Here is a 27,466-nt window from a genome sequence, read left to right as displayed (position 1 = left end):
GGGGGGGGGGAGAGGGGGCATCTATAATGGGGGAGGGAGAGGGGGCATCTATAAGGGGAGGGGGTATCTATAAGGGGGGAGAAGAGGGGGCATCTATAATGGGGGGGGGAGAGGGGGCATCTATAAGGGGGGGGAGAGGGGGCATCTATAATAGGGGGGGAGAGGGGGCATCTATAATGGGGGGGAGGAGGGGGCATCTATAATGGGGGTAGAGGGGGTCATCTATAAGGGGAGGGGGTCATCTATAAGGGGAGGGGGCCATCTATAAGTGTAGGGCAAACTGGCTGCAGACACTGGGAGATAGATATATGCACAATTATTATTATCAGGGCCGCTCAGGTGTCTGTATTGTAGGGGGTCACTTGCATTAGTCACTAGGTGAGAGATATATCTATCTATATACACATCTTGTGGGGGGTCACTATGGCTGCAGTCAGAAGTCTAGCTCAGTATGTATAGACTGTTGCAAGCTTTTAAAGGGAACCTGTCTCCCCCGGTGACGGGGTGACAGGCTCCCAACCCCCGTTAGAACCCCCTATACTCACCTCATCGCGCTGGGTCCCGCTTCTGAAGATGGTCGGGTCACGGAGATCTCAGCCGCTGCAGCCTGACGCGCACACTGAGAGATGAGTCCAACGCTCATAGAGAATGACAGAGCGCTGGACTCTCCCGTCATTCTCTATGAGCGTTGGACTCATCTCTCAGCGCACGCCGGGCTGCAGCGGCTGAGATCTCCGGGACCCGACCATCTTCAGAAGCAGGGTGAAGATGAGGTGAGTATAGGGGGTTCTAACGGGGGGTTGGGAGCCTGTCACCCCGGTACGGGGGTCGACAGGTTCCCTTTAAGTTCAAGTTCAGAAGAGTAAGCCTCATTAAAAGGCTAGCCAAGTGAAGCTGAAGTACTGAGTCAGACTGTATATGGTTGTCAGACTGTATATGGTTGTCAGACTGTATATGGTTGTCAAGTTGCAAGTTTCCATGTTGAACGTTTTCAAACTAAGAAAAGAAAGAATCTAAAGGAGGAGGAGGCTGCCGTGGCCTCTGCACACAGTAAGTCCCATTTAACATAACATTAATTTTACATGGTTTAAAATGTTGGCGACCAAATATTCTATTTGGCGCCTAAATTTTTCAGGTTAGGAGCCAATGGCTCCCAGGTAAATTTTTTAGTCTGGAGCCCTGTAAAGGTTTCCATCATGTCCTCCCTTTCCCTTCTTCCTCCTGTAACATATATAAAGGTTTCCATCATGTCCTCCCTTTCCCTTCTTCCTCCTGTAACATATATAAAGGTTTCCATTATGTCCTTCCTTTCCCTTCTTCCCCCTGTAACATATATAAAGGTTTCCATCATGTCCTCCCTTTCCCTTCTTCCTCCTGAAGGCCAATCTATGCCCACAAATTTTTTGTTTAAGGGGAAATCCCCAGGAGCCCTATTTACCCTATATACACTATATACCCTGACAGTTATGCACTGTTTCTGATTATTCTAATGTATGCACATTATAAATAAACTAAAAATGTTTAACATACTAAATACCTAAAAGCCAAACTGAGGTGTCATGTGATCAGACTGTATGCAGAACCTAATTTTACACAACATTGGCAGTGTTATATACACACTGGTTATATACAACATTGACAGTGTTATACAGAGCCTGGTTATATACAACATTGGCAGTGTTATATACAGCCTGGTTATATACAACATTGGCAGTGTTATATACAGCCTGGTTATACACAACATTGGCTGTGTTATACAGTATACAGCCTGGTATACAACATTAACAGTGTTATACTGAGCCTGATTATATACAACATTGGCAGTGTTATATACAGCCTGGTTATATACAACATTGGCAGTGTTATATACAGAATGGTTATATACAGCATTGGAAGTATTATATACAGCCTGGTTATATACAACATTGGCAGTGTTATATACAGCCTGGTTATATACAACATTGGAAGTATTATATACAGCCTGGTTATATACAACATTGGCAGTGTTATATACAGCCTGTTTATATACAACATTGACAATGTTATATACAGCATGGTTATATACAGCATTGGTAGTGTTATATACAGAGCCTGGTTATATACAACATTGGCAGTGTTATATACAGCATGGTTATATACAACATTGGCAGTGTTATATACAGCCTGGTTATATACAACAACGGCAGTGTTATACTGGATACAGCCTGGTTATATAAAACATTGGCAGTGGTTTACAGAGCCCAGTTATATATCACATTGGAACTGTTAAATACAGCCTGGTTATATACAACATTGGCAGTGTTATAAACAGCCTGGTTATATTGAACATTGACAGTGTTATACAGAGCCTGGTTATATACAACATTGGCATTGTTATATACAGAGCCTGGTTATATGGTTATATGCAACAACGGCAGTGTTATACTAGATACAGCCTGGTTATATACAACATTGTCAGTTGTATACAGAGCCTGGTTATACACAACATTGGCACTGTTAAATACAGCCTGGTTATATACAACATTGGCAGTGTTATACAAAGCCTGGTTTTTATACAACATTGGCAGTGTTATTGCCAGGTGCATAAACCTAAAGATTTTTTACCTGATTCAACTCTGAAGCAGCAACATACAATTGTCCATGCAGAAAACATGCAGCATCCAGATTTATGTCGCCACCTGCAGTGATTGGCCTTTGCCCTAGTTTATTGTCATTGCAAATGATGCTTAACTGCTTGTAGTATATAGTTGGGAGGTCCTGTATACCTGTAGGGTATAATTTGGGGTGTCCTGTATACCTGTTCTGTATACTTGGGGGATCCTGTATAAATGTAGCATATAGTTGGTGGAGGTCCTGTATACCTGTAGTGTATTGTTATGGGGTCCTGTCTAACTGTACTTTATAGTTCAGAGAGTCCTGTATACATGTACTGTATAGTTGGGGTTTCCTGTATACGTGTAGTATATAGTTGTGGAGGTCCTGTATACCTGTAGTGTATAGTGGATAGAGGTCCTGTATACCTGTAGTATATAGTTAAGGGTGTCCTGTATACCTATATTGTATAGTTGGGGGGGGGTCCTGTTTACCTGTAGTGCATTAGTGTATACTTGGGGGGTCCTGTATTTCTGTACTGGATAGTTTGGGGGTCAAATATACCTGTACTGTATAGTGTTGGTGGGTGGGGGGGTCCTGTATACCTGTAATGTAGAGTTGGGAGGATGTCCTATATACCTGCTCTATATGGTTGGTGGAGGTCCAGTATACCTGTACTGTATAGTGTGTGGGGGGGAGATCCTGTATACATGTAGTGTATAGTTCGGGGGGTCCTGTATACCTTTACTGCATAGTTTGGGGGTCCTGTATACCTGTAGTGTATAGTTGGGGGTCTGGTATACGTCTGGTGTATAGTTGGGGGAGGTCCTGTGTACCTGTAGTGTACAATTTGGGGGGGAGGGTCCTGTATTTCTGTACTGTATAGTCTAGGAGTCCTGTATATTTGTACTGTATAGTTGGGGGGCTAGTCCTGTATACCTACCTGTAGTGTATAGTTGGGGGGTCCTGTATACCTGTTCTGTATAGTGGAGAGGGGAGCTCCTTTATACCTGTAGTGTAGAGTTAGGGGGTCCTGTATACCTGTTCTGTATAGTGGAGGGGGGAGGTCCTGTATACCTGTAGTGTAGAGTTGGGGGGGTCCTGTATACCTGTACTATATAGTTGGTGGAGGTCCTGTATACCTGAAGTGTATAGTTGGTGGGTCTTGTTTACCTGTAGAGTATAGTTAGGGGGTCCTGTATACCTGTACTGTATATTTGGGGGGTCCTGTATACTTGTACTGTATACTTGAGGGTTCCTGTATACCTGTACTCTATAGTTGGTGGTCCCTGTATACCTGCACTGTATAGTTGGGGGTCCTGTATACCTGTACTGTATAGTTGGGGGGCCCTGTATACCTGTACTGTATAGTTTGGGGGGTCCAGTATAAAATATACACTGCAGGTATACAGGACCCCCAAATTATACACTACAGGTATACAGGAACCCTCAAACTATACACTACAGCTATACAGGACCCCCCAACTATACAGTACAGGTATATAGGACCCCCCAACTATGCAGTACAGGTATACAGGACCCCATAACTATACACTAAAGGTATACAGGACCAATAGGACCTAACTATACAGCCCAGCATACCATTATATATATATACAGCCCAGCAAACCATTATATTTATATATACACACACACACACATACAGCCTAGCATACCATTATATATATATATATATATATATATATATATATACAGACCAGCATACCATTATATATATATATATATATACACAGCCCAGCATACCATTATATATATATATATATATATATATATATATATATATATATATATACAACCCAGCATACCATTATTCATATACACAGCCCAGCATACCATTATCCATATATACAGCCCAGCATACCATTATCCATATACACAGCCCAGCATACCATTATCCATATATATATATATATATATATATATATATATATATATATATACAGCCCAGCATATGCATACCATTATATATGTCATCCCCAGCAGCTCTCATCATCCAGGACTAAGTTGGCAGGATGAGGGGGCGGCAGTAAGCTGGCAGTCCGGGACAGCAGGGAAGTGGGTCGGAAGTGCGGCGGTGGGGGAGGCTCAGGGGTTAGTGATGGGGACCAGACCTGGGAGGTTACCGGCGGCAGCAGCTGAGGTGTGGAAGGGGGTTTGACGGCTGAGAGGGGGCTTGGTGATGGGGATCTCCCTAGTACTACTCCTTCCATCATCTGCTCATACTATAAGCAGATGATGGGATGAGTAGTAGTGCTTATCTGTCACACTGCACCAAGCAGGGAGGGAGGAGGTAGTTAGATGAACTTCTCCTTTAAATCATTCTCCATATTACTTACCTATACCCCTAAGCCAGAACATAAAAGCAACCTGTATAATCAGTGGTGATAAGAAGTCATCATACGTCGGTGCACAGTGCGGCTGCTGTGGCCAAGTAAAAAAAAATTCATATCACAGGGAAATTTTGCAGATTTGTCACATAATTCCCAGAGGGACGTATACAGGAGCACGGACGTCAACAAGGAAGTCAATCAGCTATGTCTCCGATCAGAGGCCTCATAGAGAATGGCAATGCCGGGGGGCCCTTAAGCAAGAAACTTTACTGTCAGGTGGAGCTCAGAGGCAACTCCAGGAGGCCGAAGACTTTGGTTCTGGAACCATCCCCTCCCTTGCTTATCTCTCCCTGTCTGCAGTACTAGGGCTATACACTAAATGATAAGAAAAGTTTACCTGAAGTAGCTGACTGACTAGTCTGACTAACAGGAGCTGAGCCAGAGCCGAGCTCAGAATGATCATCATGTGACCAATGCATCTTACTTTCATACATGTGACCACTGGCTGTGGCCAACTCACAGTGATAAAGGTAACCCTTGCACTGACAATATACTCCAGTGTAGTGTGCAGCAGTGTGACAAGTATATACAGCGAATATAGGATACTCAAACACAGGTTAAAGGGGTTGTCCAGGACATTTCAATATACTGTCATTGCATTGTCTGCTGTGCGCATCGTTTGTTTTACATACACGTTCATTATCTATTTCTACCTCCTCTTGTGTTCTCAGGTTCAGTCACATGACCTGTTGCCTGGGATTTCTTTACTTCCTGTGATGTAACGTTCAGTATCTGTTTCCTGTTCCTTCCACTTATGAGGTTCTGCAGAAGCTGCGGTGTAGTATTATGAGGTTCTGCAGCAGCTGTGGTGTAGTATTATGAGGTTCTGCAGCAGCTGAGGTGTAGTATTATGAGGTTCTGCAGCAGCTGAGGTGTAGTATTATGAGGTTCTGCAGCAGCTGAAGTGTAGTGTGATGAGGTTCTGCAGCAGCTGAGGTGTAGAATGAGGTTCTGCAGCAGCTGAGGTGTAGTATTATGAGGTTCTGCAGCAGCTGAGGTGTAGTATTATGAGGTTCTGCAGTAGCTGCGGTGTAGGATGAGGTTCTGCAGCAGCTGAGGTGTAGTATTATGAGGTTCTGCAGCAGCTGAGGTGCAGTATGAGGTTCTGCAGCAGCTGCGGTGTAGTATTATGAGGTTCTGCAGCAGCTGAGGTGTAGTATGAGGTTCTGCAGCAGCTGAGGTGTAGTGTGATGAGGTTCTGCAGCAGCTGCGGTGTAGTATTATGAGGTTCTGCAGTAGCTGAGGTGTAGTATGAGGTTCTGCAGCAGCTGAGGTGTAGAATGAGGTTCTGCAGCAGCTGCAGTGTAGTATTATGAGGTTCTGCAGCAGCTGAGGTGTAGAATGAGGTTCTGCAGCAGCTGAGGTGTAGTGTGATGAGGTTCTGCAGCAGCTGAGGTGTAGTGTGATGAGGTTCTGCAGCAGCTGCAGTGTAGTATTATGAGGTTCTGCAGCAGCTGAGGTGTAGTATTATGAGGTTCTGCAGTAGCTGAGGTGTAGAATGAGGTTCTGCAGCAGCTGAGGTGTAGTATTATGAGGTTCTGCAGTAGCTGCGGTGTAGGATGAGGTTCTGCAGCAGCTGCGGTGTAGTATTATGAGGTTCTGCAGCAGCTGAGGTGTAGAATGAGGTTCTGCAGCAGCTGAGGTGTAGTATTATGAGGTTCTGCAGTAGCTGCGGTGTAGGATGAGGTTCTGCAGCAGCTGAGGTGTAGTATTATGAGGTTCTGCAGTAGCTGCGGTGTAGAATGAGGTTCTGCAGCAGCTGAGGTGTAGTATTATGAGGTTCTGCAGTAGCTGCGGTGTAGTGTGATGAGGTTCTGCAGCAGCTGAGGTGTAGTATTATGAGGTTCTGCAGCAGCTGAGGTGTAGTATTATGAGGTTCTGCAGCAGCTGAGGTGTAGTATTATGAGGTTCTGCAGCAGCTGCGGTGTAGGATGAGGTTCTGCAGCAGCTGAGGTGTAGTATTATGAGGTTCTGCAGCAGCTGAGGTGTAGTATTATGAGGTTCTGCAGTAGCTGCAGTGTAGGATGAGGTTCTGCAGCAGCTGAGGTGTAGTGTGATGAGGTTCTGCAGCAGCTGCGGTGTAGTGTGATGAGGTTCTGCAGCAGCTGCGGTGTAGTATTATGAGGTTCTGCAGCAGCTGCGGTGTAGAATGAGGTTCTGCAGCAGCTGAGGTGTAGAATGAGGTTCTGCAACAGCTGCGGTGTAGTATTATGAGGTTCTGCAGTAGCTGCGGTGTAGTGTGATGAGGGTCTGCAGCAGCTGAGGTGTAGTATTATGAGGTTCTGCAGTAGCTGCGGTGTAGTATTATGAGGTTCTGCAGTAGCTGCGGTGTAGTATTATGAGGTTCTGCAGCAGCTGAGGTGTAGTATTATGAGGTTCTGCAGTAGCTGCAGTGTAGTATTATGAGGTTCTGCAGCAGTTGAGGTGTAGGATGAGGTTCTGCAGTAGCTGCGGTGTAGGATGAGGTTCTGCAGCAGCTGAGGTGTAGTGTGAGGTTCTGCAGTAGCTGCGGTGTAGGATGAGATTCTGCAGCAGCTGAGGTGTAGTGTGAGGTTCTGCAGTAGCTGCGGTGTAGTATTATGAGGTTCTGCAGCAGCTGAGGTGTAGTATGAGGTTCTGCAGTAGCTGCGGTGTAGTATTATGAGGTTCTGCAGTAGCTGCGGTGTAGAATGAGGTTCTGCAGTAGCTGCGGTGTAGTATTATGAGGTTCTGCAGTAGCTGCGGTGTAGTATTATGAGGTTCTGCAGCAGCTGCGGTGTAGTATTATGAGGTTCTGCAGCAGCTGAGGTGTAGTATTATGAGGTTCTGCAGTAGCTGCGGTGTAGAATGAGGTTCTGCAGTAGCTGAGGTGTAGTATTATGAGGTTCTGCAGTAGCTGCGGTGTAGAATGAGGTTCTGCAGTAGCTGCGGTGTAGTATTATGAGGTTCTGCAGTAGCTGCGGTGTAGTATTATGAGGTTCTGCAGTAGCTGTGGTGTAGTATTATGAGGTTCTGCAGCAGCTGAGGTGTAGTATTATGAGGTTCTGCAGCAGCTGAGGTGTAGAATAAGGTTCTGCAGCAGCTGAGGTGTAGTATGAGGTTCTGCAGCAGCTGAGGTGTAGTATTATTAGGTTCTGCAGCAGCTGAGGTGCAGTATGAGGTTCTGCAGTAGCTGCGGTGTAGTATTATGAGGTTCTGCAGTAGCTGCGGTGTAGAATGAGGTTCTGCAGTAGCTGCGGTGTAGTATTATGAGGTTCTGCAGCAGCTGAGGTGTAGTATTATGAGGTTCTGCAGTAGCTGCGGTGTAGTATTATGAGGTTCTGCAGCAGCTGCGGTGTAATATTATGAGGTTCTGCAGCAGCTGAGATGTAGTATTATGAGGTTCTGCAGTAGCTGCGGTGTAGAATGAGGTTCTGCAGTAGCTGAGGTGTAGTATTATGAGGTTCTGCAGTAGCTGCGGTGTAGAATAAGGTTCTGCAGCAGCTGAGGTGTAGTATGAGGTTCTGCAGCAGCTGAGGTGTAGTATTATTAGGTTCTGCAGCAGCTGAGGTGCAGTATGAGGTTCTGCAGTAGCTGCGGTGTAGTATTATGAGGTTCTGCAGTAGCTGCGGTGTAGAATGAGGTTCTGCAGTAGCTGCGGTGTAGTATTATGAGGTTCTGCAGCAGCTGAGGTGTAGTATTATGAGGTTCTGCAGTAGCTGCGGTGTAGTATTATGAGGTTCTGCAGCAGCTGCGGTGTAGTATTATGAGGTTCTGCAGCAGCTGAGGTGTAGTATTATGAGGTTCTGCAGTAGCTGCGGTGTAGAATGAGGTTCTGCAGTAGCTGAGGTGTAGTATTATGAGGTTCTGCAGTAGCTGCGGTGTAGTATTATGAGGTTCTGCAGTAGCTGCGGTGTAGAATGAGGTTCTGCAGTAGCTGCGGTGTAGTATTATGAGGTTCTGCAGTAGCTGCGGTGTAGTATTATGAGGTTCTGCAGTAGCTGCGGTGTAGTATTATGAGGTTCTGCAGTAGCTGTGGTGTAGTATTATGAGGTTCTGCAGCAGCTGAGGTGTAGTATTATGAGGTTCTGCAGCAGCTGAGGTGTAGTATTATGAGGTTCTGCAGTAGCTGCGGTGTAGAATAAGGTTCTGCAGCAGCTGAGGTGTAGTATGAGGTTCTGCAGCAGCTGAGGTGCAGTATGAGGTTCTGCAGCAGCTGAGGTGCAGTATTATGAGGTTCTGCAGCAGCTGAGGTGTAGTGTGAGGTTCTGCAGCAGCTGAGGTGTAGTATTATGAGGTTCTGCAGTAGCTGCGGTGTAGAATGAGGTTCTGCAGTAGCTGCGGTGTAGTATTATGAGGTTCTGCAGTAGCTGCGGTGTAGAATGAGGTTCTGCAGTAGCTGCGGTGTAGTATTATGAGGTTCTGCAGCAGCTGCGGTGTAGTATTATGAGGTTCTGCAGCAGCTGCGGTGTAGAATGAGGTTCTGCAGCAGCTGAGGTGTAGTATGAGGTTCTGCAGCAGCTGAGGTGTAGTATTATGAGGTTCTGCAGCAGCTGCGGTGTAGTATTATGAGGTTCTGCAGCAGCTGAGGTGTAGAATGAGGTTCTGCAGCAGCTGAGGTGTAGTGTGAGGTTCTGCAGTAGCTGCGGTGTAGTATTATGAGGTTCTGCAGCAGCTGAGGTGTAGTGTGATGAGGTTCTGCAGCAGCTGAGGTGTAGTATGAGGTTCTGCAGTAGCTGAGGTGTAGTATGAGGTTCTGCAGCAGCTGAGGTGTAGTAGTATGAGGTTCTGCAGCAGCTGCGGTGTAGTATTATGAGGTTCTGCAGCAGCTGAGGTGTAGTATGAGGTTCTGCAGCAGCTGAGGTGTAGTATTATGAGGTTCTGCAGTAGCTGCGGTGTAGAATGAGGTTCTGCAGCAGCTGAGGTGTAGTATGAGGTTCTGCAGCAGCTGAGGTGTAGTATTATGAGGTTCTGCAGTAGCTGAGGTGTAGTATGAGGTTCTGCAGTAGCTGCGTTGTAGTATTATGAGGTTCTGCAGCAGCTGAGGTGTAGTGTGATGAGGTTCTGCAGCAGCTGAGGTGCAGTATGAGGTTCTGCAGCAGCTGAGGTGCAGCATGAGGTTCTGCAGCAGCTGAGGTGCAGTATGAGGTTCTGCAGCAGCTGAGGTGTGGGATGAGGTTCTGCAGCAGCTGAGGTGTAGTGTGATGAGGTTCTGCAGCAGCTGAGGTGCAGTATGAGGTTCTGCAGCAGCTGCGGTGTAGTATGAGGTTCTGCAGTGTCTCAGGATTGGGGTACACTCACAGTCACGCTGTGGATATATAATATCGGGGTACAGTAACGACTGTCGGTCACAGTTTTGAGGCATTGGACGCCATGTTGGTTTTGGGCACGGCCGCCTCAGGCCCGGGCAGGTCACGTGCAGTGATGACGTACTTCCTGTGTATCCCGGAAGTGGCGGTGTGAGAGGATGGCGGAGCTCCGGGAGCTGCAGAGCCGGGTGCAGGAGCTGGAGCAGCGTCTGTACGGGGAGAGCGGGGCCCAGACGCGGAAGGTATGGAGGTGGGGGCAGCATGCTGGGACCTGTAGTACCCCAGGACCGCGCGGAGGCTGCTGGGAGCACAGGGCGGGACAGGCGGCTCCTCCCTCTGCCGGGTCACATCATCCTCATGTGACAGTTCAGCCCGCGGTCCTCAGCCTCAGCCCGGCCTCCATAGTGATGAGGAAGGAGCGAGGAGCGCGAGATGAACATTAGTATACCTGTATTATCATGTATAACGTCACTGTATGACGTCATCACCTGAGCAGGCACCTGTCACTGTATGGCATCATCACCTCCAACCAACTGCCACTGTATGACATCACCTCCAGACACCACTGTATGACATCATCCCCCGCACACACCTGTCACTGTATGACATCATCCCCCGCACACACCTGTCACTGTATGACATCATCCCCCGCACACACCTGTCACTGTATGACATCATCCCCCGCACACACCTGTCACTGTATGACATCATCCCCCGCACACACCTGTCACTGTATGACATCATCCCCCGCACACACCTGTCACTGTATGACATCATCCCCCGCACACACCTGTCACTGTATGACATCATTCCCGGCACACCTGTCACTGTATGACATCATTCCCGGCACACCTGTCACTGTATGACATCATTCCCGACACACCTGTCACTGTATGACATTATCCCCCGCACACAACTGTCACTGTATGACATCATGACCTGGGCACACGCCTGTCACTGTATGACATCATGACCTGGGCACACGCACCTGTCACTGTATGACATCATTCCCGGCACACCTCTGTCACTGTATGACATCATCCCCCGCACACACCTGTCAGTGTATGACATCATCACCTGGGCACACATCTGTCACTGTATGACATCATTCCCGGCACACACACCTGTCACTGTATGACATCATCCCCCGCACACACACCTGTCACTGTATGACATCATCCCCCGCACACACCTGTCACTGTATGACATCATCCCCCGCACACACCTGTCACTGTATGACATCATCCCCCGCACACACCTGTCACTGTATGACATCATCCCCCGCACACACCTGTCACTGTATGACATCATCCCCCGCACACACACCTGTCACTGTATGACATCATCCCCCGCACACACCTGTCACTGTATGACATCATCCCCCGCACACACCTGTCACTGTATGACATCATCACCTGGGCACACACCTGTCACTGTATGACATCATCCCCCGCACACACACCTGTCACTGTATGACGTCATCCCCCGCACACACACCTGTCACTGTATGATGTCATCCCCCGCACACACCTGTCACTGTATGACATCATTCCCGGCACACACACCTGTCACTGTATGACATCATCCCCCGCACACACCTGTCACTGTATGATATCATCCCCCGCACACACCTGTCACTGTATGACATCATCCCCCGCACACACCTGTCACTGTATGACATCATCCCCCGCACACACCTGTCACTGTATGACATCATCCCCCGCACACACCTGTCACTGTATGACATAATTCCCGGCACACACCTGTCACTGTATGACATCATTCCCGGCACACACCTGTCACTGTATGACATCATCACCCGCACACACCTGTCACTGTATGACATCATCACCTGGGCACAGGCCTGTCACTGTATGACATCATGACCTGAGCACACACCTGTCACTGTATGACATCATGACCTGAGCACACACCTGTCACTGTATGACATCATGACCTGAGCACACACCTGTCACTGTATGACATCATGACCTGAGCACACACCTGTCACTGTATGACATCATGACCTGAGCACACACCTGTCACTGTATGACATCATCACCTGGGCACACACCTGTCACTGTATGACATCATCACCTGGGCACACACCTGTCACTGTATGACATCATCACCTGGGCACACAGTCACACCCCCCCCCCCCTTGTGTTGTGTTCCCAGTATTGACTATTGGGGGGCCTGGTGGTCGTCAGACCCTCATAGCGCCCCCATAGATGGTGGTGGAGGGTCTTCTGGTATTCTCTCAGATCGTTCTCTCTTTGTCTTACAGGTCACCGATGGGTTAATTAAGGTCCAGGTGTCGCTGGCGAATATAGCGAGCAAGAGGGAGCGGGTGAAGACCCTGTACAAGAAGAGTGAGTGACCCCAGAGGGGGTGGGAGGTGGTACATATATATAAGGGGGCGACCTGAAGAGTAAGTGACCCCCAATGGGGTGGGGACTGATAGGTATACACGGGGGCGGTGCGTATACACGGGGGCGGTGCGTATACACGGGGGCGGTGCGTATACACGGGGGCGGTGCGTATACACGGGGGCGGTACGTATTCACGGGGGAGGTACATATACACGGGGGCAGTACGTATACACGGGGGCGGTACGTATTCACGGGGGAGGTACGTATTCACGAGAAAGGTACATATACACGGGGGCGGTGCGTATACACGGGGGCGGTACGTATACACAGGGGCAATCCGAGGCGTTACAGCTAGAAACAGTGTTACATAGAAACATAGAAAATTGTCGGCAGAAAAAGACCACTGGGTCCGTCTAGTCGCCCTTATAGTATTTCCTTCTCATCTCAGGATAGATAGATAGATATACACACACCAGGCAGGTTACATTCAGTTATTGTAGATTTACCAACCACATCTGCTGGAAGATTGTTCTGGCCGTTCTTCTCATTCACTGAGGTTATACTGCCCCCTGCAGGCTGATCTGTATAATGAGACCCCCCCCCCCCTATGTACTGTATATTATATACTGCCCCCTGCAGGCTGATCTGTATAATGAGACCCCCCCCCCCCTATGTACTGTATATTATATACTGCCCCCTGCAGGCTGATCTGTATAATGAGACCCCCCCCCCCCCCCTATGTACTGTATATTATATACTGCCCCCTGCAGGCTGATCTGTATAATGAGACCCCCCCCCCCCTATGTACTGTATATTATATACTGCCCCCTGCAGGCTGATCTGTATAATGAGACCCCCCCCCTATGTAATGTATATTATATACTGCCCCCTGCAGGCTGATCTGTATAATGAGACCCCCCCCCCCCCCTATGTAATGTATATTATATACTGCCCCCTGCAGGCTGATCTGTATAATGAGACCCCCCCCCTATGTACTGTATATTATATACTGCCCCCTGCAGGCTGATCTGTATAATGAGACCCCCCCCCCCCCTATGTACTGTATTTTATATACTGCCCCCTGCAGGCTGATCTGTATAATGAGACCCCCCCCTATGTACTGTATATTATATACTGCCCCCTGCAGGCTGATCTGTATAATGAGACCCCCCCCTATGTACTGTATATTATATACTGCCCCCTGCAGGCTGATCTGTATAATGAGACCCTCCCCCCTATATACTGTATATTATATACTGCCCCCTGCAGGCTGATCTGTATAATGAGACCCCCCCCCCTCCCTATATACTGTATATTATATACTGCCCCCTGCAGGCTGATCTGTATAATGAGACCCCCCCTATATACTGTATATTATATACTGCCCCCTGCAGGCTGATCTGTATAATGAGACCCCCCCCCCTATATACTGTATATTATATACTGCCCCCTGCAGGCTGATCTGTATAATGAGACCCCCCCCCCCTATGTACTGTATATTATATACTGCCCCCTGCAGGCTGATCTGTATAATGAGACCCCCCTCCCCCTCCTTATATACTGTATATTATATACTGCCCCCTGCAGGCTGATCTGTATAATGAGACCCCCCCCCCCCCCCTATATACTGAATATTATATACTGCCCCCTGCAGGCTGATCTGTATAATGAGACCCTCCCCCCTATGTACTGTATATTATATACTGCCCCCTGCAGGCTGATCTGTATAATGAGTACCCCCCCCCCTCCCTATATACTGTATATTATATACTGCCCCCTGCAGGCTGATCTGTATAATGAGACCCCCCCCCATATACTGTATATTATATACTGCCCCCTGCAGGCTGATCTGTATAATGAGACCCCCCCCCCCTATATACTGTATATTATATACTGCCCCCTGCAGGCTGATCTGTATAATGAGCCCCCCCCCCCCTATATACTGTATATTATATACTGCCCCCTGCAGGCTGATCTGTATAATGAGACCCCCCCCCCCCCCCTTAATACTGTATATTATATACTGCCCCCTGCAGGCTGATCTGTATAATGAGACCCCCCCCCTATATACTGTATATTATATACTGCCCCCTGCAGGCTGATCTGTATAATGAGACCCCCCCCCCTATGTACTGTATATTATATACTGCCCCCTGCAGGCTGATCTGTATAATGAGACCCCCCCCCCTATATACTGTATATTATATACTGCCCCCTGCAGGCTGATCTGTATAATGAGACCCCCCCCCCTATATACTGTATATTATACACTGCCCCCAGCAGGCTGATCTGTATAATGAGACCCCCCCCCCCTCCTTATATACTGTATATTATATACTGCCCCCCTGCAGGCTGATCTGTATAATGAGACCCCCCCCCCCTCCTTATATACTGTATATTATATACTGCCCCCTGCAGGCTGATCTGTATAATGAGACCCCCACCCCCCTTCTTATATACTGTATATTATATACTGCCCCCTGCAGGCTGATCTGTATAATGAGACCCCCCCCCCCTATATACTGTATATTATGTACTGCCCCCTGCAGGCTGATCTGTATAATGAGACCCCCCCCCCCCCTCCCTTATATACTGTATATTATATACTGCCCCCTGCAGGCTGATCTGTATAATGAGACCCCCCCCTATATACTGTATATTATATACTGCCCCCTGCAGGCTGATCTGTATAATGAGACCCCCCCCCCCTATATACTGGTATATTATATACTGCCCCCTGCAGGCTGATCTGTATAATGAGACCCCCCCCCCCCTATGTACTGTATATTATATACTGCCCCCTGCAGGCTGATCTGTATAATGAGACCCCCCATCCCCCTCCTTATATACTGTATATTATATACTGCCCCCTGCAGGCTGATCTGTATAATGAGACCCCCCCCCCCCCCTATATACTGAATAGTTATATACTGCCCCCTGCAGGCTGATCTGTATAATGAGACCCTCCCCCCTATGTACTGTATATTATATACTGCCCCCTGCAGGCTGATCTGTATAATGAGTACCCCCCCCCCCTCCCTATATACTGTATATTATATACTGCCCCCTGCAGGCCTGATCTGTATAATGAGACCCCCCCCCCCAATATACTGTATATTATATACTGCCCCCTGCAGGCTGATCTGTATAATGAGACCCCCCCCCCCCCCCTATATACTGTATATTATATACTGCCCCCTGCAGGCTGATCTGTATAATGAGACCCCCCCCCCTCCCTATATACTGTATATTATATACTGCCCCCTGCAGGCTGATCTGTATAATGAGACCCCCCCCCCCTATATACTGTATATTATATACTGCCCCCTGCAGGCTGATCTGTATAATGAGACCCCCCCCCCCTTAATACTGTATATTATATACTGCCCCCCTGCAGGCTGATCTGTATAATGAGACCCCCCCCCCCTATGTACTGTATATTTATACTGCCCCCTGCAGGGCTGATCTGTATAATGAGACCCCCCCCCCTATATACTGTATATTATATACTGCCCCCTGCAGGCTGATCTGTATAATGAGACCCCCCCCCCTCCTTATATACTGTATATTATATACTGCCCCCTGCAGGCTGATCTGTATAATGAGACCCCCCCCCCCTCCTTATATACTGTATATTATATACTGCCCCCTGCAGGCTGATCTGTATAATGAGACCCCCACCCCCCTTCTTATATACTGTATATTATATACTGCCCCCTGCAGGCTGATCTGTATAATGAGACCCCCCCCCTATATACTGTATATTATGTACTGCCCCCTGCAGGCTGATCTGTATAATGAGACCCCCCCCCTATATACTGTATATTATATACTGCCCCCTGCAGGCTGATCTGTATAATGAGACCCCCCCCTATATACTGTATATTATATACTGCCCCCTGCAGGCTGATCTGTATAATTAGACCTCCCCCTCCTTATATACTGTATATTATATACTGCCCCCTGCAGGCTGATCTGTATAATGAGACCCCCCCCCCCCCTAATATACTGTATATTATATACTGCCCCCTGCAGGCTGATCTGTATAATGAGAACCCCCCCCCTATATACTGTATATTATATACTGCCCCCTGCAGGCTGATCTGTATAATGAGACCCCCCCCTCCTTATATACTGTATATTATATACTGCCCCCTGCAGGTTGATCTGTATAATGAGACCCCCACCCCCCTTCTTATATACTGTATATTATATACTGCCCCCTGCAGGCTGATCTGTATAATGAGACCCCCCCCCCCCCTATATACTGTATATTATATACTGCCTCCTGCAGGCTGATCTGTATAATGAGACCCCCCCCCCTATATACTGTATATTATATACTGCCCCCTGCAGGCTGATCTGTATAATGAGACCCCCCCCCCCCTATATACTGTATATTATATACTGCCCCCTGCAGGCTGATCTGTATAATGAGACCTCCCCCTCCTTATATACTGTATATTATATACTGCCCCCTGCAGGCTGATCTGTATAATGAGACCCCCCTCCTTATATACTGTATATTATACACTGCCCCCTGCAGGCTGATCTGTATAATGAGACACCCCCCCCCCCCTCCTTATATACTGTATATTATATACTGCCCCCTGCAGGCTGATCTGTATAATGAGACCCCCCCCCCCTATATACTGTATATTATATACTGCCCCCTGCAGGCTGATCTGTATAATGAGACCCCCCCCCCCCTCCTTATATACTGTATATTATATACTGCCCCCTGCAGGCTGATCTGTATAATGAGACCCCCCCTCCTTATATACTGTATATTATATACTGCCCCCTGCAGGCTGATCTGTATAATGAGACCCCCACCCCCCCTTCTTATATACTGTATATTATATACTGCCCCCTGCAGGCTGATCTGTATAATGAGACCCCTCCCCTATATACTGTATATTATATACTGCCCCCTGCAGGCTGATCTGTATAATGAGACCCCCCCCCCCCCTATATACTGTATATTATATACTGCCTCCTGCAGGCTGATCTGTATAATGAGACCCCCCCCCTATATACTGTATATTATATACTGCCCCCTGCAGGCTGATCTGTATAATGAGACACCCCCCCCCTCCTTATATACTGTATATTATATACTGCCCCCTGCAGGCTGATCTGTATAATGAGACCCCCCCCTATATACTGTATATTATATACTGCCCCCTGCAGGCTGATTTGTATAATGAGACACCCCCCCCTCCTTATATACTGTATATTATATACTGCCCCCTGCAGGCTGACCTGTATAATGAGACCTCCCCCTCCTTATATACTGTATATTATATACTGCCCCCTGCAGGCTGATCTGTATAATGAGACCCCCCCCCTATATACTGTATATTATATACTGCCCCCTGCAGGCTGATTTGTATAATGAGACCCCCCCCTCCTTATATACTGTATATTATATACTGCCCCCTGCAGGCTGATCTGTATAATGAGACCCCCCCCCTATATACTGTATATTATATACTGCCCCCTGCAGGCTGATCTGTATAATGAGACCCCCCCCCCCTATGTACTGTATATTATATACTGCCCCCTGCAGGCTGATCTGTATAATGAGACCCCCCCCCCCTATGTACTGTATATTATATACTGCCCCCTGCAGGCTGATCTGTATAATGAGACCCCCCCCCCTATGTACTGTATATTATATACTGCCCCCTGCAGGCTGATCTGTATAATGAGACCCCCCCCCCCCCCCTATATACTGTATATTATATACTGCCCCCTGCAGGCTGATCTGTATAATGAGACCCCCCTCCTTATATACTGTATATTATATACTGCCCCCTGCAGGCTGATCTGTATAATGAGACCTCCCCCTCTTTATATACTGTGTGTTATTGAGTCTAGACCAGTGTTCCCTAACCTTCGGCCCTCCAGCTGGTGTATAACTACACCTCCTAGCATGCTGTGACAGTAGCTGGAGAGCCACACTCTGTTAGTGACTGGTGTACATATTCCTGATTTATGCACAGCCTGATTTATGACAAGTGGGCGTGGTCAGGAGTTTAGGGACGTCCCCTTTGCTGTTTACCTGTGTGATACTTGAGTCCCTTTTCTGCTTATATTCTGTGAATGACAAGTGGGCGGGGTCAGGAGGTTAGAGACGTCCCTTTTGCCGTGTACCTGTGTGATTGTTGAGCCCCTCCTCTCCTTATATCTTGTGTATGACAAGTGGGCGGGGTCAAGAGCTTAGGGACGTCCACGTGTACCTGTGTTATATCTGAGCCCCTCCTCTCCTTATATCCTGTGTATGACAAGTGAGCGGGGTCAGGAGGTTAAGGATTTCCCCTTTGCCATTTACCTGTGTGATATCTGAGCCCCTTTTCTGCTTACATTTTGTGTATGACAAGTGGGCGGGGTCAGGAGTTTAGGGACGTCCCCTTTGCTGTTTACCTGTGTGATATCTGAGCCCCTCCTCTCCTTATATCTTGCAGTCGATGATCTGATGAAGTACCTGGACCCTCAGTACATTGACAGGATCGCTGTCCCTGACGCCATGAAGCTGGAGTTCATCCTGGCAGGTGATTGCTGACGCTGGTGACCGAACCCTCTCATCCAGGGGCAGTGGGGGGTAATGGACTCTCTTTGTCTTGCAGAGGAGCAGTACATCCTGTCTCAGGCCGCCCTGCTGGAGCAGCTCCATTCCCTGCAGCCCCTGCTGGACAGCGAGCACATCAAAGGTGAGGGTGGAGGGGGGTACCCTGTGTCCTGGGGGGGTGGGGGGTCCTGTGTCCTGGGGGGCTGGGGGTCCCGGGTTCCTGTGTACTTGGGGGCGGGGGATCCTTTGTCCTTGGGGTCCTGTGTCCTAGGGATCCGGGGGTCCTGTGTCCTGGGGGTCCTGTGTCCTGGGGATCTGGGGGTCCTGTGTCCTTGGGGGCGGGGTATCCTTTGTCCTGGGGGGTGGGGAATCCTGGGGGCGGGGGGTCCTGTGTCCTTAGGGGTGGGGGATCCTTTGTCCTTGGGGGTCCTTTGTCCTTGGGGGCGGGGCATCTTGTGTCCTGGGGGCCAGGGGGTCCTGTGTCCTTGGGGGCGGGGGATCCTATGTCCTGGGGGTCCTGTGTCTTGGGGGGCTGGGGGTCCTGTGTCTTGGGGGGCTGGGGGTCCTGGGGATCCGGGGATCCTGTGTTCTTGGGGGCGGGGTTGTCCTGGGGCGCTGGGGGTCCTTTGTTCTGGAGGGCAGGGGATACTGTTCCCTGGTGGGCAGGGGATCGTTTGTCCTGGTGGGCAGGGGATCCTTTGTCCTGGGGGTCTGGGAATCCTTTGTCTTGGGGGTTCGGGAATCCTGTGTCCTGGAGGGGGGAGGGTCCTGTGTCCTGGTGGGCGGGGAATCCAGTGTCCTGGGGGTCCTGTGTCCTGGTGGGCGGGGGATCCTTTGTCCTGGGGGGCCGGCGGTCCTGTGTCCTGGTGGGCGGGGGATCTTTTGTCCTTGGGGGCCGGCGGTCCTGTGTCCTGGTGGGCGGGGGATCCTTTGTCCTGGGGGGCAGTCCTGTGTCCTCTATAATGGACTCTGTGTCTCAGATTCCCATGATTGTCACAGTCTCTGCTTGCTGTCAGTGTATGGGATCACCTGTAGCAGCTGAGGGTTTGGTACTATTGCATACAGTGTACACAACCTGCAGCAGCATCTGTCTCCTGTCCTGGGTTACAGAGTATCAGCCTCTATTGACTGTATACTATTGTAACAAACTCTCAGCTGTGTGAGGTGTTAGTTCTGAGCAGGATTTCAGTCGGGATATAAGAAAGGACTCTTCCTCACTGACAGCAGCAGAGATCCTGTATACTGGTGACTGTTTACTGATGCGTATCCGTTTCTGTGTGTCGGCAGCGGTGCCCTCCCAGGCCTCCAGGTTACAGGCGCTGGCCCAGATCCACATCAAACAACAGGTGGGTGTGTGTCAGGGGGCTCCGGGGCATTGGGGAGGGACAGGTTCCGGGGTATTGAAAGGGGGGGGGGCAGGCTTCTGGGTATTGGGGGGGGCAGGCTTCGGGGTATTGAGGGGGTGGGGGGGCAGGCAGTTATTTCAGAATGGAGTTTGTTACTCTGCTTTCCCAGCTCTGATGGCTGCCGCTGTATTGCATCCCGGGGGTCTGGTGGTCCTGGCAGTGCGGGGGTTACTGGCACGTCCGCTCTCTCTCTCCCTGCACATTATCATTGATCGCTGTGGTGGCTGCTGATCCGGGATAATCCGCGTTATGGGAACTTTATGGCTTTTTCTGCTTACTTAAAAATTCTTTTCAGAAGTTCAGCACTTAGAGAGGGAGAGGAGGAGGGGTCCTGTGTGTGATGGGAGGGGGAGACGGAGGAGGAGGAGGGGTCCTGTGTGTGATGGGAGACGGAGGAGGAGGGGTCCTGTGTGTGATGGGAGGGGGAGACGGAGGAGGAAGGGTCCTGTGTGTGATGGAAGGGGGAGACGGAGGAGGAAGGGTCCTGTGTGTGATGGGAGGGGGAGACGGAGGAGGAAGGGTCCTGTGTGTGATGGGAGGGGGAGACGGAGGAGGAAGGGTCCTGTGTGTGATGAGAGGGGGAGACGGAGGAGGAGGGGTCCTATGTGTGATGAGAGGGGGAGACGGAGGAGGAGGGGTCCTATGTGTGATGGGAGGGGGAGACTGAGGAGGAAGGGTCCTGTGTGTGATGGGAGGGGGAGACGGAGGAGGAAGGGTCCTGTGTGTGATGGGAGGGGGAGACGGAGGAGGAGGGGTCCTGTATGTGATGGGAGGGGAAGATGGAGGAGGAGGGGTCCTGTGTGTGATGGGAGGGGGAAAAGGGGGGTCCTGTGTGTGATGAGAGGGGGAGACGGAGGAGGAGGGGTCCTGTGTGTGATGGGAGACGGAGACTGAGGAGGAGGGGTCCTGTGTGTTATGGGAGGGGGAGACGGAGGAGGAGGGGTCCTGTGTGTGATGGGAGACGGAGACTGAGGAGGAGGGGTCCTGTGTGTGATGAGAGAGACGGAGGAGGAGGAGGGGTCCTGTGTGTGATGAGAGACGGAGGAGGATGGGTCCTGTGTGTGATGGGAGAGACGGAGGAGGAGGGGTCCTGTGTGTGATGAGAGGGGGAGACGGAGGAGGAGGGTCCTGTATGTGATGGGAGACAGAGACTGAGGAGGAGAGGTCCTGTGTGTGATGAGAGACGGAGGAGGAGAGGTCCTGTGTGTGATGGGAAACGGAGGAGGAGGGGTCCTGTGTGTGATGAGAGACGGAGGAGGAGGGGTCCTGTGTGTGATGTGAGGGGGAGACGGAGGAGGAAGGGTCCTGTGTGTGATGAGAGGGGGAGACGGAGGAGGAGGGGTCCTGTGTGTTATGGGAGGGGAAGACTGAGGAGGAGGGGTCCTGTGTGTGATGGGAGGGGGAGACGGAGGAGGAGGGGTCCTGTGTGTGATGGGAGGGGGAGACGGAGGAGGAGGGGTCCTGTATGTGATGGGAGACAGAGACTGAGGAGGAGAGGTCCTGTGTGTGATGAGAGACGGAGGAGGAGGGGTCCTGTGTGTGATGTGAGGGGGAGACGGAGGAGGAAGGGTCCTGTGTGTGATGAGAGGGGGAGACGGAGGAGGAGGGGTCCTGTGTGTTATGGGAGGGGAAGACGGAGGAGGAGGGGTCCTGTGTGTGATGGGAGGGGGAGACGGAGGAGGAGGGGTCCTGTGTGTGATGGGAGGGGGAGACGGAGGAGGAGGGTCCTGTATGTGATAGGAGGGGGAGACGGAGGAGAAGGGGTCCTGTGTGTGATGGGAGGGGGAGAAAGGGGGGTCTTGTGTGTGATGGGAGGGGTAGACTGAGGAGGAGGGGTCCTGTATGTTATGGGAGGGGGAGATGGAGGAGGAGGGGTCCTGTGTGTTATGGGAGGGGGAGATAAAGGAGGAGAGGTCCTATGTGTGATGGGAGGGGGAGAGACAGGGGGGTCCTGTGTGATGGGGAAGGGGGGGGATGTTGGGGATCTATGTCTGATGGGAGGAGGGGCGGGGGGTCGTGTGTGTGAAGGGGAGGCGGGGGTGTCTGTGTCTGGGGTGACGAGGGGGCTGTGTGTGATGGGGGAAGGTCCTGCGCGTGATGGGAGGGGAGACGGGTGGGTCCTGTGTGTGATGGGAAGGGAAGATGGGGACTGTGTCAGTTAGGATGGGGGGGGGGTCCTTTGAGGGTGAGGGGGGAGCCCTGTGTGTAAGGGGGAGACGAGGGTCCTGTCTGTGATAGGGCAGTTCCCAGTCTTTCATTTGTAATGTGTCCCGGCCAACAGATATGAAATCACAATCTACCAACCTGTACAGAGAAATATCACTCCCATCCTCCCTGACCCCAGGAGCTCACACTCTACTCCTATATATCACTCCCATCCTCCCTGACCCCAGGAGCTCACACTCTACTCCTATATATCACTCCCATCCTCCCTGACCCCAGGAGCTCACACTCTACTCCTATATATCACTCCCATCCTCCCTGACCCCAGGAGCTCACACTCTACTCCTATATATCACTCCCATCCTCCCTGACCCCAGGAGCTCACACTCTACTCCTATATATCACTCCCATCCTCCCTGACCCCAGGAGCTCACACTCTACTCCTATATATCACTCCCATCCTCCCTGACCCCAGGAGCTCACACTCTACTCCTATATATCACTCCCATCATCCCTGACCCCAGGAGCTCACACTCTACTCCTATATATCACTCCCATCCTCCCTGACCCCAGGAGCTCACACTCTACTCCTATATATCACTCCCATCATCCCTGACCCCAGGAGCTCACACTCTACTCCTATATATCACTCCCATCATCCCTGACCCCAGGAGCTCACACTCTACTCCTATATATCACTCCCATCCTCCCTGACCCCAGGAGCTCACACTCTACTCCTATATATCACTCCCATCCTCCCTGACCCCAGGAGCTCACACTCTACTCCTATATATCACTCCCATCATCCCTGACCCCAGGAGCTCACACTCTACTCCTATATATCACTCCCATCATCTCACTACTGTCCTCCCTCTCCTGGTGCTGTACATGTGACCGCCATGTAGTGTCATCTCACCGCATGTGTCTCCTCCACAGGATCAGTGCGAAGAGGTGACGACCGAGACCAAGAGACTCCTGGAGGACTACAACAAGATGGTATCCTACCAATACAGGGTCCTGTGCCACCTGCAGTCCTATGTAACAGCACAGATAACAGTGATATCTCTGAGTACAGATAGTGTAGTAGTCACCTGCAGTCCTATGTAACAGCACAGATAACAGTGATATCTCTGAGTACAGATAATGTAGTAGTCACCTGCAGTCCTATGTAACAGCACAGATAGCACAGTGATATCTCTGAGTACAGATAATGTAGTAGATGTCACCTGCAGTCCTATGTAACACCACAGATAACACAGTGATATCTCTGAGGACAGATAATGTAGTAGCTGTCACCTGCAGTCCTATGTAACAGCACAGATAACACAGTGATATCTCTGAGTACAGATAATGTAGTAGATGTCACCTGCAGTCCTATGTAACAGCACAGATAACACAGTGATATCTCTGAGTAGTCACCTGCAGTCCTATGTAACAGCACAGATAACACAGTGATATCTCTGAGTACAGATAATGTAGTAGTCACCTGCAGTCCTATGTAACACCACAGATAACACAGTGATATCTCTGAGTACAGATAATGTAGTAGATGTCACCTGCAGTCCTATGTAACACCACAGATAACACAGTGATATCTCTGAGTACAGATAATGTAGTAGTCACCTGCAGTCCTATGTAACACCACAGATAACACAGTGATATCTCTGAGTACAGATAATGTAGTAGATGCCACCTGCAGTCCTATGTAACACCACAGATAACACAGTGATATCTCTGAGGACAGATAATGTAGTAGTCACCTGCAGTCCTATGTAACAGCACAGATAACACAGTGATATCTCTGAGGACAGATAATGTAGTAGATGTCACCTGCAGTCCTATGTAACACCACAGATAACAGTGATATCTCTGAGTACAGATGATGTAGTAGTCACCTGCAGTCCTATGTAACAGCACAGATAACACAGTGATATCTCTGAGTACAGATAATGTAGTAGATGTCACCTGCAGTCCTATGTAACACCACAGATAACACAGTGATATCTCGGAGTACAGATAATGTAGTAGATGCCACCTGCAGTCCTATGTAACACCACAGATAACACAGTGATATCTCTGAGGACAGATAATGTAGTAGATGTCACCTGCAGTCCTATGTAACACCACAGATAACAGTGATATCTCTGAGTACAGATGATGTAGTAGTCACCTGCAGTCCTATGTAACAGCACAGATAACACAGTGATATCTCTGAGTACAGATAATGTAGTAGATGTCACCTGCAGTCCTATGTAACAGCACAGATAACACAGTGATATCTCTGAGTAGTCACCTGCAGTCCTATGTAACAGCACAGATAACACAGTGATATCTCTGAGTACAGATAATGTAGTAGTCACCTGCAGTCCTATGTAACACCACAGATAACACAGTGATATCTCTGAGTACAGATAATGTAGATGTGACCTGCAGTCCTATGTAACACCACAGATAACACAGTGATATCTCTGAGTACAGATAATGTAGTAGCTGTCACCTGCAGTCTTATGTAACACCACAGATAACACAGTGATATCTCTGAGTACAGATAATGTAGTAGATGTCACCTGCAGTCCTATGTAACAGCACAGATAACACAGTGATATCTCTGAGTACAGATAATGTAGTAGTCACCTGCAGTCCTTTGTAACACCACAGATAACACAGTGATATCTCTGAGTACAGATAATGTAGTAGTCACCTGCAGTCCTTTGTAACACCACAGATAACACAGTGATATCTCTGAGTACAGATAATGTAGTAGCTGTCACCTGCAGTCCTATGTAACACCACAGATAACACAGTGATATCTCTGAGTACAGATAATGTAGTAGATGCCACCTGCAGTCCTATGTAACACCACAGATAACACAGTGATATCTCTGAGGACAGATAATGTAGTAGTCACCTGCAGTCCTATGTAACAGCACAGATAACACAGTGATATCTCTGAGGACAGATAATGTAGTAGATGTCACCTGCAGTCCTATGTAACACCACAGATAACAGTGATATCTCTGAGTACAGATAATGTAGTAGTCACCTGCAGTCCTATGTAACACCACAGATAACACAGTGATATCTCTGAGTACAGATAATGTAGATGTGACCTGCAGTCCTATGTAACACCACAGATAACACAGTGATATCTCTGAGTACAGATAATGTAGTAGCTGTCACCTGCAGTCTTATGTAACACCACAGATAACACAGTGATATCTCTGAGTACAGATAATGTAGTAGATGTCACCTGCAGTCCTATGTAACAGCACAGATAACACAGTGATATCTCTGAGTACAGATAATGTAGTAGATGTCACCTGCAGTCCTATGTAACACCACAGATAACAGTGATATCTCTGAGTACAGATGATGTAGTAGTCACCTGCAGTCCTATGTAACACCACAGATAACACAGTGATATCTCTGAGTACAGATAATGTAGTAGATGTCACCTGCAGTCCTATGTAACACCACAGATAACACAGTGATATCTCTGAGTACAGATGATGTAGTAGTCACCTGCAGTCCTATGTAACACCACAGATAACACAGTGATATCTCTGAGTACAGATAATGTAGTAGTCACCTGCAGTCCTATGTAACACCAGAGATAACACAGTGATATCTCTGAGTACAGATAATGTAGTAGGTGTCACCTGCAGTCCTATGTAACACCACAGATAACACAGTGATATCTCTGAGGACAGATAATGTAGTAGCTGTCACCTGCAGTCCTATGTAACACCACAGATAACACAGTGATATCTCTGAGGACAGATAATGTAGTAGCTGTCACCTGCAGTCCTATGTAACACCACAGATAACACAGTGATATCTCTGAGTACAGATAATGTAGTAGTCACCTGCAGTCCTATGTAACACCACAGATAACACAGTGATATCTCTGAGGACAGATAATGTAGTAGCTGTCACCTGCAGTCCTATGTAATTCCTTAGCCGCTCTCAGACCGTTCTCCTCTCTAAGCAGTTTGTGATGTGGGATGAGATTCTTTCTCAGCTTGAAGATGCAAAGCAGGTGAAGCCGCGACCGGAGTGATGGGGTCCCGGTGTCATGTGACCTGCACCTCTCAGCTGCCGCTCTCATCTCCCTGTTCCAGCATTGGGATCAGCACCTCTGTATTATTCTCTCTGTATATACCTGCACCCTGTTTATATCCCCCGGGGGGGGGGGGGGGGGCCAGCATAGCAGAGCTCACCCTGCGGTCAGCACTATATCGGTTACTGCTCCGTATACTCCAGTCACCCCCAGAGCTGCTGGGTAATACCACTCCACTACCGGCCCTAGGGGTCACCCTTAGTATAGGGAGGTTGTCTCCAATCTCTGGCTGTGTAAGAGCTACAACTCCCAGCATGCCCTGACAGTCTGAGAGTTGTAGTTTGTAGATCTGGCCTGAGCTGCCTCTGTCTCCCACAGTGCACTACAGCAGAGCGTGCTTAGTACAGAGCAGATGTGTGAGTGCAGCTCTGGAGGTGGCAGGAGGAGGGGATGTGATGTAACTTCAGTGTATGGGGAGATATAACCTGTGCAGTGCTGGAGGCTGATGGCCGATCCCCGCCTCGCTGCAGCTTTGGCTGTGTGCACTGTCATGGCCGCCCCTTCCCTAATAAAACAAATGAATTCTACAAGTTGTGATAGTTTTCCTCTTCCGACTAATTT

General features: G+C 49.2%; 1 protein-coding gene across 1 annotated transcript; it reads left to right on the top strand.

Moving 5' to 3' along the window:
- The first annotated feature begins 10,390 nt into the window (after positions 1-10,390).
- On the top strand, positions 10,391-27,435 carry DCTN3 (dynactin subunit 3). Its single transcript, XM_069964882.1, has 7 exons — positions 10,391-10,512; positions 12,558-12,642; positions 19,113-19,199; positions 19,275-19,358; positions 20,504-20,562; positions 23,722-23,781; positions 26,756-27,435. Exons 1-7 carry the CDS (start codon positions 10,429-10,431, stop codon positions 26,843-26,845), a joined length of 549 nt encoding a protein of 182 aa, XP_069820983.1. The 5' UTR covers positions 10,391-10,428; the 3' UTR covers positions 26,846-27,435.
- Positions 27,436-27,466: the final 31 nt, after the last annotated feature.

The sequence above is a fragment of the Dendropsophus ebraccatus genome, chromosome 3, assembly GCF_027789765.1.
Source record: "Dendropsophus ebraccatus isolate aDenEbr1 chromosome 3, aDenEbr1.pat, whole genome shotgun sequence".
Lineage (NCBI taxonomy): Eukaryota > Metazoa > Chordata > Amphibia > Anura > Hylidae > Dendropsophus > Dendropsophus ebraccatus.
This window is presented reverse-complemented; position numbering and strand designations above follow the sequence as displayed.

What these genes read in the sequence shown, in the direction of transcription:
- DCTN3 (XM_069964882.1), top strand. Translation starts at nt 10,429, where the DNA reads ATGGCGGAGCTCCGGGAGCTGCAGAGCCGGGTGCAGGAGCTGGAGCAG. An exon ending in GCGGGGCCCAGACGCGGAAG is followed by an intron (nt 10,513 to 12,557) that starts GTATGGAGGTGG and finishes TTTGTCTTACAG; the next exon opens with GTCACCGATGGGTTAATTAA. An exon ending in GAAGACCCTGTACAAGAAGA is followed by an intron (nt 12,643 to 19,112) that starts GTGAGTGACCCC and finishes TATATCTTGCAG; the next exon opens with TCGATGATCTGATGAAGTAC.